At 42.0% G+C, this 11,895-nt stretch overlaps 1 protein-coding gene across 1 annotated transcript in view; it reads left to right on the top strand.

Moving 5' to 3' along the window:
* Positions 1–854: 854 nt before the first annotated feature.
* The window catches only part of LOC118410824 (IgGFc-binding protein-like), a 16,291-nt gene continuing 5,250 nt past the window's right edge, over positions 855–11,895 (top strand). Inside the window, exons 1-6 of the mRNA XM_035812657.1 lie at positions 855–990; positions 7,861–8,033; positions 9,166–9,403; positions 9,725–9,858; positions 10,306–10,539; positions 11,047–11,168. Coding sequence (XP_035668550.1) covers positions 933–990; positions 7,861–8,033; positions 9,166–9,403; positions 9,725–9,858; positions 10,306–10,539; positions 11,047–11,168 — 959 coding nt within the window. The 5' untranslated portion in view covers positions 855–932. The remainder of the gene's footprint in view (positions 991–7,860; positions 8,034–9,165; positions 9,404–9,724; positions 9,859–10,305; positions 10,540–11,046; positions 11,169–11,895) is intronic.

Consider the following 11,895-nt stretch of genomic DNA (forward strand, 5'->3'; position numbering starts at 1 on the left):
GTTATCACCAAGCACAGTAGTGTCATCTTCTCTGGATAGTTTTAAAGAACGCTTGCTGGTAGATGTGCAAAGGAACTTATAGGTGTCATTCAGTGCAATGAATCTAGAACCTGATACACTGAACACTGAAAACCCATCTTATAAACTACCATAGCCCTTTAGAGTAGTCTCAGTTATTATCTTATCTCAAATTATTTGTATTATTGTTTGGTTATTCTTTTGTATTATCATATCCCATGTGTTACTTTTTTTTGTTAATTATTGACTGTTACTTATATTGTTTAGTATAGAGAAGGCGGACATAGTATAAGCCGATTACGGTTTCCCCTCCTCCCCCACCTGTAGTGTTTTATGTATTATTTTTCTGTATTGATTCATGTATTCATAGAGAACCTTAGCCCATGTTGAAGAGCGGAACCCCCCCCCCCCCCAAAAATAGTGAGAGCATCTGAGTGCATCTCGCACTTTGGTCTCAGGTGGCTGACCACGCCACGAAACCACACACCTGACATGAACTGCGACCACTAGGGTTCGTAGTGCATGTTCCATCGTACCTGTAAGTGTAACGTTATGTCTAAGATGAGACTTTGAGATTGCTTGAGCGTCAATAGTCGAAACTTTCCGCAAATCTCCTACTGTAATTGGATGACATGAACACTCGGTAAACTGTCATGAAAACGGGTTTGCAAACATGTGTTTAGAGATGAAAAATCCCATGACTTGAGTACCAATTCCGAACCCCCACACTACGTCACCACATTGCAGCATTTCTCGATACTTCAGAATTTGTTGCTGAGATGTGAATGGAATGTAAATATATGCATTTGACTACGGAGTCGGGCTTATCTGAGAATATAGTACATTGACCCGTGACGTTGCATCTGTAACAGAGCTCCACGGATATGTAACGTCAGTCACAGGTACAGACCAAGATGGCGCGCCTACTCCTGCCCCTGTTGGCCCTGGCTGCTATTTTCGGCTGCAGTCTTGGTAAGAAAACCCCAGAACATTCTTAGATGTCATTCTTTTCCGATGCAATGTCATGTGGTGACAGGTTAGACAACAGATCTGTAAGCGCAGTGTACCGTTATAGTCTGAGAAAGAACCCGAACACGAAAAGTTCGTTCGGAAACTTGATTTTGGTCGCTTCTATCTCCGGTGTTGCTTCCAGTGCGGCAACATGTAACCCTAAACGTTCTCTAGCTCGAAAGAAAAAGAAGAATTGTGTTTAGAATTGTGAGAGGACATCTCTTATACTTTCTTGTTTTGGTATGATCTTTTCACCTAAACTTCCGTTGTAACTCCCCTCAGTGGTTTCTGTCAAACTTGAAATTCATGTTAATTTTGAATATAATCTCTACTCAGGAAGCAAGGTTGTGTAAAGTATTTGGTATTAACGAAAAAATTGATTATAACGTTATAATCATATCATGGGCATTTACAAAGGTAAACTGTAGTTTTGTATCTGAACAGTAGCTAGCGCTGCTGTGATCAATGCCGACACGTGACGGAGGAGCAAAGATCGCTCTTAAGTTTGCAATCTGTACTTCGGTACACACTCCACCGCTGTAAGGTTATCTATGGGGTCATCTTCTGCCCAGGTAACTATGGTGTCCACTGACTCTGGAACTCAGGCATGACCCCTCTTCTGACCCCAGCATAGTCGCGTGCATACAAAGCAAAGTGTCGCGGTGTCAATGTTTGTAATATAGTTTGTGTTAATTAAGAAAACAATAGCTACTTTTGCTACTTTTAATCCTGGCCTTTACGTAAGATTTCAGCGTTTGTAAATGTAACTTAATATGTCGTGTTTCTTTCGGTACATTTTACAATGTATTTTAGTATGCCGAAAAGACAGCTTAAATGTCTCAAAAAGTTATAAAAAAAACTCCGTTTTCCTGTTTTACTACTGTGGTAATATTTTCTGTCAAAACTGACAAGTACCGTTTCTCTGTTACAAAATATATGTTAACAAAAATTACCTCGTATATGTCAAATATGATAAGCCTTTGTTTGGTGTAAGATAAAGCATCTATTTTATAACAGTTGCAAGATTTACAGTCATAACTGACAATTGCGTTTTCTGGTACAAAATGTTATGTTAATACCTCAGCAAAGTCAAATACAATAATCTTTTTTTTTTAGCTTTTCCGAAAGCATGTGACGCATTCAATCTTTCTGTGCACAAGGGCAGACCTCTCAAGTTAAGCTTATAAGCGCTCCCTTACGTTATATGAAATGTTGCGCTTTCCTGTTGAATATAGGGCATGTATAATCTATTTCGAACCGCCGTTTACGCAAAGAAGGGGAGACCTCCCCCGTTTAGCTTATATGATGCCAAAACGTATATGTAATGCGGCGTATTTCTGTAAAACATAAGGCATGTTTATCCTTTGAATCCGCGCAGTTTAAGCGAACAAGGGGAGACCTCCCCCGTTTAGCTTATATGTTGCCAAAATTAAAACGTATATGAAATGCTGCGTATTTCTGTTGAACACATGTTTAACCTTTGAATCCGCGCAGTTTAAGTGAACTAGGGGAGACCTCCCCCGTTTAGCTTATATGTTGCCAAAACGTATATGAAATGCTACGAATTTCTGTAAAACATACGACATGTTTATCCTTTGAATCCGCGCAGTTTAAGCGAACAAGAGGAGACCTCCCCCGTTTAGCTTATATGTTGTCAAAATTAAAACGTATATGAAATGCTGCGTATTTCTGTTGAACACATGTTTAATCATTGAATCCGCGCAGTTTAAGGGAACAAGGGGATACCTCCCCCGTTTAGTTTATATGTTTCCAAGACGTATATGAAATGTTGCGTATTTCTGTTGAACATACGTCTGATACGACATGTGTAATCTTTGAATCCGCGCAGATAAAGCGAACTAGAGGAGACCTACCCCGTTTAGCTTATATGTTACCAAAACGTATATGAGATGTTGAGTATTTCTGTTTTAAAAAACATGCGACATGTTTAGTCTTTGAATCCGCGGAGTTTAAGCAAACTAGGGGAACCTCCCACGCTTAGCTTACATGTAGCGAAAACGTATCTGAAATGCTGCGTATTTCTGTTGAACATACGACATGTTTAATCTTTGAATCCGCGCAGTTTAAGGGAACAAGGGGATACCTCCCCCGTTTAGTTTATATGTTGCCAAGACGTATATGAAATGTTGCGCATTTCTGTTGAACATAAGACATGTTTAATCTTTGAATCCGCGCAGATTAAGCGAACAAGGGGAGACCTCCCCCGTTTAGCTTATATGTTGCCCAAAAATATTTGAAATGCTGTGTATTTCTGTAAAACACACGACATGTTTAACCTTTGAATCCGCGGAGTTTAAGCGAACTAGGGGAGAACTCCCCCGTTTAGCTTATATGTTGCCAAAATTAAAACGTATATGAAATGCTGCGTATTTCTGGTGAAAATACGACATGTTTAATCTTTGAATCCGCGGAGTTTAAGCGAACTAGGGGAGACCTCCCCCGCTTAGCTTATATGTAGCCAAAACGAATATGAAATGCTGCGTATTTCTGTTGAACATACGACACATTTAATTTTTGAATCCTCGCAGTTGAAGCGAACTAAAGGAGACCTCCCCCGTTTAGCTTATTGTTGCCAAAACTTATATTAAATGTTGCGTATTTCTGTTGAACATACGGCATGTTTAATCTTTGAATCCGCGCAGTTTAAGCAAACTGGGGGCACTACCCCCGTTTTATCTATTGTCTTATAAATACGTGCCGTCTCAAAGGTTTTATGAAACGTTGCCTTTTTCTGCTGAACATACGGCATTTTTTAAGCGTCTGTTTGAACCTTTCCATTTTAATACACCCCATATATGTTCTGAACTTCAAGGGTCTAACTCAGGCCGCCTGTTTTCTTTGTGGCAAGTTTACCCTCGAGCTAAGAGCCGGTAGAAATCCCGACTACTACTATCAATATCTCCGCGACTCAACCTCTGCTTGAAGAATAAGGATGTGGTGGTACTAAGGATGCGTTCTGTGTAGTGACTGGTGTTTTCTCTATGTCTTTCTTAGTATCTTACTATTAAACGGCGAGCAGGTCTTACTACAAGTAAATGTATGAATTATGTTTATTTCCTTATCTACAAGCAAGCGTCGAGAAAGAGCAGTCTGGACAGTGTGTTGCTCGTGTTTGTTTGGGTTAGGGTGATATGCGTGGGCAGGCAAGATGTAAATTTATTCAGCGTTAATTCGTACTTGGCATGGGGCGCACGCATCCGTCCGGCAGTCTGTGGCCATGGCACAGCTGCGTCATGTGATAGGATGTATCCAATGGCAGAAAAGAGTGGGGGGTTCAAATTCACGGGCCATACGACAAGGAGTTGTTATTTTCCAGGCGTTCATTTTTGAAGAGAAGTATTGTATTGAAGAAAGTTTGGACCTATTTTTAACCTGGAAGTTGTGGCCGCGACACTGCTTTTACCGCCTGGGACCCGGTACGTATGTAACAGTGGGGCTCTAGCGCTGCCAAACTGACCACGCCAACAGCTCTTGAGCTTTTGGTGTTGTGGTTAGCACGTTGGATTTGTGATCCGGCTGCCCGGGTTCGGCGCGGGTTCGAATCCCGGGAGTCGGGGTGTTGTTTCTTTCTGTTCTTACTCGCCCCTCCGAATTTCTACAATGGTTCCCAAGCCGGCCCTGTGAGTAACAGGCTAGTATGTGCCACAGGTCTCGGAGATTCGAGGACGAATCTTGAAAAGAAAAGGGGGAGTAGTGTAACAGTGGGGTTCTAGCGCTGCCAAACTGACCACGCCAACAGCTCTTGAGCTTTTGGTGTTGTGGTTAGCACGTTGGATTTGTGATCCGGCTGCCCGGGCTCAAGAGCTGTTGGTGTGATCAGTTTGGCAACGCTTGAACGGTTAACCCCACTGTTACAACACCTTATAAATCACCTTAATGCACACGTATATGAGACGCAGAAATGTAACTTTAAACATGTCTTAAGGGTGTTTTAGTACGTATTTATGACAACTTTTAGCTGCTAAAAGGAAAAATATAGACACAATAAAATCCTCTTAATGCACACGTATATGAGACGTAAAAGAGGCTTCAGAGAAAATAAAAGGAAACATTTAACATGCCTTAAGGATGTTTTTATAAGTGTTTATGACAACTTTAAGCTACTGAAAGGGCACTGATACACACCTTATAACCACCTTAGTGCACACGTATATGAGACGTAAAAAGGCTTCAGAGCTAATAAACGTGAAGTTTAAACATGTCTTAAGGGTGTTTTCATAAGGGTTTATGACAACTTTAAGCTACTGAAAGGGCACTGATACACACCTTATAACCATCTTAATGCACACGTATATGAGACGTCAAAAGGCTTCAGAGCTAATAAACGTGAAGTTTAAACATGTCTTAAGGGTGTTTTCATAAGTGTTTATGACAACTTTAAGCTACTGAAAGGGCACTGATACGCACCTTATAACCATCTTAATGCACACGTATATGAGACGTATACATAATTCAGAGGTAATAAACGTGAAGTTTAAACATGTCTTAAGGGTGTTTTCATAAGAGTTTATGACAACTTTAAGCTACTGAAAGGGCACTGATACACACCTTATAACCATCTTAATGCACACGTATATGACACGTATACATAATTCAGAGGTAATAAACGTGAAGTTTAAACATGTCTTAAGAGCGTTTTAATAATCATTTACGACATCTTTAAGATGCTGAAAGGCAACTTAAAAAAACGGCAAATATGGATCTATCCGCGACTATAAGCACCTAATGGTCATCTTTACGCACACGTAAATGAGCGGTAAAGATGCTTAAAGTTTTATAAACGTAATATTTAAATGCAATTTAAGTAAGGTTTGCTAATCATTTACGACATCTTTAAGCTGCTGAAAGACAACTTAAAAAACCGGCAAATACGGATCTATCCGAACCTACGTAAAGACCACGTAACGCCAATCTTTACGTACTCGTATAAGATGTGTGTAGATCCGTAAAGATGGAAAATACGTCAACGTTAAGCATAGTTTAAGCATGCTTAAATACCGTTTTTCGTGCCGTGATAAATAAAAAGTTGAAGTTACGAGGGTGAGTTAAAAAGTCACGTCATTGATTTTATAACTGTTTGTGTTCATCTATTGGGTTAAAATTTGGCACAAATATTTGGCGTATATGATATATATATTCTCTTGCGATTGAAACGGATTGTTGTCTATATTTTTTAAGAGGGACTGAATTCATTTCAAGATGCCCTTGGAATTCGGCCAGAATTTCAGTTTCTTTAGATCTGATCCACTTTTAATTAATGTAGGAAGCTGAAATAATACCTCTATAATAATGTCTCTATGTGTTGCTTGCCAATGTTCATTTTATATATGTCCCAATTGTTCAGTTTTTACAGCTGCGAGGATGGAATGAATCTTCAATTGACCAAAAGAAACGAAGCTTGGCACAGTTATTAACTGTTTAAAGGTCAAGAATCATGCTATTTTTAATTTAACTTAGTTACTCGAAAAGTAGGCTACGGAAACCTTTAATCAATACACCGCAAATCTTGAGTTGACGATCAGCATGTGGCTTATAGAGAAATGCAGCTTGTTACATGTGCAGGTTCAGCCTCCAACAAAAGCAAAAAAAATAAGTAAGGGATATTGAACGTTAATTGGACCTCACTTTTCTTCCGACGGGCTTCCAAGGCTCTGGTCATTTTTAAGTTCATGTAAATAAGGCCACGTTGATTTGATTATATGAATGACATCCCCTGGGAATTTAAAAAAAAAATGATGAGAGCATGCGAATAAAAAACAAGTTTGACAAAAACAAAAGTTGCCTTCATGATGAAATCTAAGTGGTCAGGTTGAAGGTTGAATAAGTGACTAGGGCTGGGTATCGGTACAGCGTACCGGTACAAAACCGGTTTTTCTTATTGGACCGGTCCAGAAAAACCGGACCTGAAAAAATTAGGTGACCGGATGTTGGACCGATTAGTAAATTAACAGATTGTTTTATGAGGTATTCACACATTTTGGCGCCTGCAGTTGGAAGAAAGTAACAAAAGTGAAGTAGAGTAGAGTTTATATTAATTTCTAAGTACTAAGTTTTACAGCCAATCGTACAGGTGGAGTTAGCGTTGTAGGATTCCAAAACACCAGTGTAAGTCTAATACTCCACCAAACAGATCTCTTTGTAGTGAAATGGACCATTGGTAAGAGTCATACTGCATCAGGTCCAAGTTCAGGTCTGGACCTGGACCTGATCCTTTGGACCTGAACCGGACCTGGACCTGAATTTTCTGTACCGGTACCCACCCCTATAAGTGACTGAACAGAATATAGTATACCGAACAATAGATTCTTCATTTTTGTTCTTTCACATCTTCTTTGGCCTTGGAATGTTCTTTGAAATTAGTATACGTTTTCCGATATTTATATTTGCAACCCACGGCATATATTTGCTTATTTTGAACGTACCTTGTATGGTTGAAATTTTTTATTAATTTTTGGAAATGGCCGAAAATTGATGCGCACGCGGATGCCATCCATATATATAATCAAATCAACATGACTTAATAACCAAGAACAAATCTAGGTATTTCAATCTGAAGAGGATATACGCCTTTATCTTTTTGTGCAAAGTTTCAACTCATTCGATCAAAAAACAAGTCTGTTATAAAACCCCTTGCATTACTTTTGGACTCACCGTTTTATTGAACGGTGGTCAACTTCATCACTCAGTTCCAAACAAACTACCACCACGATGTCATGATTCTCTTTCAAGAAAAGGGCTAAACGAAGCACTCTTAAGTGAGAATGTAATCCAAGAACGTCCCCAGAAATTCAATTCTCTTTTTTTTTTCAGCTGTCCGAGACAACAAGGGTACCGAGTTCATCTTGACATTCCCGGAAAATTTCCAGAGGGACTTAAACCAACCCAAACTGTTCATCACCACCCAGTCTCTGGCCGGGGCCAGCGTCACCATCACACTCCCTGCTAACGGCTTCCAGACCGGCGTGCAGGCGACTTATGGGGCGGTAAGTGGTCAACCGTTTAATTTAGTCTACTCCGTTTGGGCATTTCCAATCGCAATCTACTCAATAGCTCAAATCTCTTGTAACAGAGAAGATGGACTGCCATGAACAGCTTTATTCTCACTCATTGCTTTATCAGACAGTACTTGGATCTTGCTCTTCTCTTCGTTAGTGGCCTAGTGGTTAGGGTTGTTGACTCAGGACCTTTAGGTACTAAATCCCTGACAGGTCCCGATGTTGTGCCCCAGGGAAAGGCACTTAAAACGAATGTCCTAACAGGCATCAATCTAGCTTTGGCCAGGGATGCCCCTTGAATAGGGCGTTATATAAATAGATAGGAGTCCCTTATTTGAGGAGAACCACACCTCGAGCCCGTGCCGTTAAAGAACCCAAGGCACTTATCGGAAAGAATAGGTGTCCTTGTCGGATTGATCATGAGTCGGTCGAATCAGTCTGTCCGGTTATTCAACTCGCAATTCAATGGGGCATTTTACCAGGTATGCAATACAAACAAACATCGTGTTTGGCAATTCTAACTGGATTGCATATTTGATAGCGTACACACTATCAAAATACTTCAAACCCTGTGTACAATGACCTTTGTATATAATGCTCATTTACCACCTCAGCTGCTGATATCTATGTAACGTTACTTATGTAAACACTTTATGTTTGGTACCGCATCTGTAAGCAGAGACCCCTATGCTGCAGTACAATGTGAACCAGTCAGAATTGTCCGGAGGGAGGTTACAGGGATTTATTGACACGACAAAAGTACAGCGACTTTCGCAATAACTATAAGGTCTATAGCAACTACTTATAGTACAACTAAAGACATATATGGATATCTATTAGTACGAATAAATCAACATATTGGGTCTAACATGTCATTTACACAATTGGTTCTACGGTATAAGCATTCGTAGATATATTTGCCTAATTGTACACAGTAAGGGTTATCGAATGTAGTTGATTGTATCTATCGAACAGAGAGTAGCAAATTCTTTAGAGTAAGCGGAACGAAATGTGAACAGCCTTGTGCGCTTATGGTTACAGAAGAATTCAGTCCCATCCCTATGTCTTCGAAGTGCCACTCCCTAACATTGATGCTGTACCGACTTGAATGTTTGAACAGGTGACACAGGTGGACTTGGACCGTGCGGCCTCGGAGCTTCGCGGCAGTCAGAAGAGCGACAAGGCCGTTCACATCACGTCCGATGTGGAGATCGTGGTGTACGGAGTGTTCGCCGAGAGAGCCTCGTCTGACGCCTACCTGGCCCTGCCCACCGACGTGCTGGGGATGGAGTACTACGTGCCCTGTACAACTATCGTGCGCAACTGGAACGAAGAGGGCTTGGTGGACATTCCGTCTGGTAGAATATCATTTCATTAACTTTTAGTTTGCTTCAGTTACGATCCCATGCTTCGGTGTTGCCAGCCCAGAAACGAGATGTTAAAAGTTATGTCTTTCTTCGAAGTATAGTGTAACTCAATTTCAAGCAGATCTACGAAGGGAAATGACGTATTCTAGCTGGCTGGTTTCTGTTATGTTTACTCCTCCGATCAAATGACTGTGCATAATGTTATATACTGTACGTCAATGTCTTCTATATACAACGTTGTGAGAAACAATTTTTCTTAAGGCCCAACGCTCAACACTTAATGCTTTTCTATGCCGATTGATAATTTTGCAGAGTTCGGAGTCGCCGGTGTCCGTGACGGGACGACCGTCACCATTACTCCCACCCAGGCCGTGACGTTCGACGGACAAAACTACGCCGCGGGACAGGCGTTCACTGTCCAACTCAACCGGTTTGAAACACTCCAGGTATGGAACATTACAATGCTTCAAGACTTACTGCTTTCTACTATTCAAAAAAAAAGCTTGCTAGACTTGAAATGCTCCGGAGAATGGTTAGTTATCAGAGAAGTCGGTACAACTCTACGATAGTTGAAGTAAAACAAGAAGTTTTGAACACACCAATCCCAGCTTGATAACTTTGGTACGATGTTTGGTACCAAATGGCCATTTTTGGGGACCTGGCCCATGGACTAAAGGAGAATAACTAAGGAACGACGGATTTCCATGATATGTAGTGCGAGGTGTACATTAAGGCTCCTTCACGAGAGCAAGAATGAGCCGGAATGACGTCAGAATGAAAATTCTTTTATACCCCCCCCTCCCCCAAGGACCCTTAGAAGCTGCTATGAAGGCTAACTTTTGCCATGTATGCACGTTAATGTTATATATACTTTATGTTGCCAATGCCTGCAGGTCCAGGCTACAGAGGACCTGACGGGCTCCAGGATCACGGCTAACCAGCCTGTGGCCGTGCTGAGCGGAAACCTGTTCGCCGTGGTGGGGAACGGTCAGCAGGGGACGGGAGACCACGTGGTAGAGATGATCCCTCCCGTGGACACCTGGGGGAAGGAGTTCGTCACCGTCCCGCTGAAGAAACACACTGGTGGCGACCTGTTCCGCGTGGTGGCCGCCAGAGACAACACGCAGGTAAGTCTGACATATGTATCTAAAATGTATGTCTGTCATCGATATCATGTCAGCGCTAATCACCCTGGCCAAGTCCTGTCAACTTAAGTAAATTTCTAAAGAACGCCGGCCAAATTTTTAGAGCGGCTGGAGCCCGACGAATTTCAAAATCGCCCGAGCGTCGACCGTATTTCCCCCTGAAAACTTGCTCCTTCACAAATTGGACTGGGATCGGTGTTTCATTACGGAAAGTGGCTGTCTTTTCTGCCTTTTGGTCCACAGCTGACATCACATGGATATCTAAATCCCAACGGACAAGCTGCTAATAATCACTCGGCATGCCTAGTAATCGGCCGTACTTTGGCCGAAAATGATTTTGAGCTCACCGACACATCGGTAGACTAGAGCTCAGCTTTTGATTTGTGACGGGGTCTTAAAGACACTGAAAATGCCGAAAATCAAAGTCAAATATCTCAATTTTCATGAAATTGATGGCGACGATGCTTACTTTTGTGTGCTTTTTTCAAGGTCGATGTGACCAATGAGAACATGAAGACCCTGAACGCTGGTGACTACTGGGAGTTTGATGTCCCCTCGAACGAGTACAGGCACGTGACGTCTAGCGAGCCTGTGTTGTTGGTTCAGTACAGGTGAGAACTGTGACAGTGGGGTTCACCTGCCCGACAGATCAGTCCAGCGGGTCCGGACCTTTTGGTTTAGCGGTGATAGTGTTTGGTTAGTAAGCTGGTGAGCCGAAATTGGACTCCTGGGAGCCAGGAAACTGCTTCTACTCGCCTCTGTTGTTTCAGAGCCTACACCGACCCTGTGTATGATGGCAGAGTGTTTCGCACAGGGACAAGATCGAACTTGGACTTGGAGATTCGAGGATGAGTCTCAAAAAGAAATGGGGGAGTAGTGTACAAGTAGGGTTCAAGCCCCACCGACTGACCCAATGGACCACCTGCCTGAGAATCAGTTTTACCTAAAGAAAACATTTGGGATTGAGTGACATGTGGTTCTAAAGGCCACTCCCACAATAGTGGAGCCTCAGCCAGAATCAGCTGTGCCCGCAACAACCATGATATACCTTGGGGAGGCTCAGCTAGACCTAGCACAGGTTTCCACTTTTGTGGGTGGGAGTGGCCTTTAACCAGCCCAGATGTCAGCCAACCAGAGAATTTCCTAGATGTTTTCTTTAAGTAAAACCGATTCTGTGATTGGCTGACAGGAAAGTATCCACTTTTGGGGAAGAGCTCTCTAGGGTCTGCCTAAATACCTCAAGCGACCACAAACAACCTCAAATGGCTCTACTATGTACATGTACATGGGACCACGGTCTCCTGTGGCACTCTGGATATATTGCTTATGCCTTTATGA

Source organism: Branchiostoma floridae, chromosome 3, assembly GCF_000003815.2.
Source record: "Branchiostoma floridae strain S238N-H82 chromosome 3, Bfl_VNyyK, whole genome shotgun sequence".
NCBI lineage: Eukaryota > Metazoa > Chordata > Leptocardii > Amphioxiformes > Branchiostomatidae > Branchiostoma > Branchiostoma floridae.